Genomic DNA, 1,227 nt, shown 5'->3' with positions numbered 1-1,227 from the left:
TATATATATATATATATATATATATACATACCTACACCACAAAAGACAGGTAGAAAACTAACACTTACAATGTTAAAGTTGAATACTAATATTTAAAAATTACAAACATAAATGTAACTACCAAAACAATGTGTAACTTATCACAATATTTTAAATAAAGGTTACTTTAACCAGTGGATAATGAAAGATCTTGGTCAAAGATCTTCTATATTGTGAATTTATTTCTTATTTTCTTGATCATATAATTTATTATGTTTTATTAAAATTGAAGCTTTATGTATTACTCTTATCCAAATTACAAACAATTACAACTTCCTAACATTGGTACAATTGAAGATGTGATAATAAGATACCTCTGGGGAGATTGTAGAAATATGAAAAACATATTTCCTTTTAAAATATAATGCTCTAATGTGTTAATGGCATTTGACTGGCATACTTGCAACCTAAATTTGAGCCAGTCATCAGATAATTGATTTCGTGAAATGCATATGAAACTTCTGTAATATTAAGATACTGTGTGGAGGTTTTTATAGAACGTTTTAAGCTTTCAGTGATAGACATTACAAACCAAAGGCCCCAAGCATTCATAGATAAGTAAATTTGTATTTTTTTAAAATAGAAAAAAGGATTTTGTGTTAAATTATAAAGTCACGAACACAGAAACATGGTTTACTGAAAGTTACTTGTTGAAAAAAAGAAACAGATTTTATGCACAGAGCAGCATTCATTTACATCTGTAATTTAATGGTAACTTAAGTGATATTTACTGCAATTTAAATTCAGAAACAGGAATTCTAAGTATTTCCATTATTTACCCTATAAAGTGATCATCAAAAAGGCTGCAAAAAAATAATTTCTTTAACTAATCTACTATTAGAACATTACTAAATGTTGCCCTTTGGAAGTAATTTCTTTAGTAACTATTTGATAGGCCAACAGATAGAGATACTGTATTTTTATATGCAGTGATTTGTCATTCTGAGATAAACTCGCATACAATTATGGTTAACAAAATCTAGTATAACTTAACATGATTAATTACTTACGGGATCTTGTCTAAAATTGGAACAAGAACATCTTCCATAATCTTCATCTCTTTATTTCTATCATTCAGTGCCTCATTTAATTCTGGATCTGGAGGACCAAAAAATGTTCCCAGACCTAATGAAAATAAAAAAACCATTTTTTTCCAAACAATGCTTTATATATATATATATATATAAA

At 27.0% G+C, this 1,227-nt stretch overlaps 1 protein-coding gene across 1 annotated transcript in view; it reads right to left on the bottom strand.

The window, feature by feature from the left end:
- Window positions 1-1,227, bottom strand: part of LOC106467286 (rho guanine nucleotide exchange factor 11-like) — a 164,225-nt gene that overhangs the window by 158,246 nt on the left and 4,752 nt on the right. Inside the window, exon 3 of the mRNA XM_013927625.2 lies at window positions 1,050-1,164. Within this exon, the coding sequence (XP_013783079.1) occupies window positions 1,050-1,164 (115 nt within the window). The remainder of the gene's footprint in view (window positions 1-1,049; window positions 1,165-1,227) is intronic.

This window comes from Limulus polyphemus, unplaced genomic scaffold (assembly GCF_000517525.1).
Source record: "Limulus polyphemus unplaced genomic scaffold, Limulus_polyphemus-2.1.2 Scaffold78, whole genome shotgun sequence".
Lineage (NCBI taxonomy): Eukaryota > Metazoa > Arthropoda > Merostomata > Xiphosura > Limulidae > Limulus > Limulus polyphemus.
The sequence above is the reverse complement of the archived record's forward strand: the minus strand, read 5'-3'. Positions and strand labels throughout refer to the sequence as shown.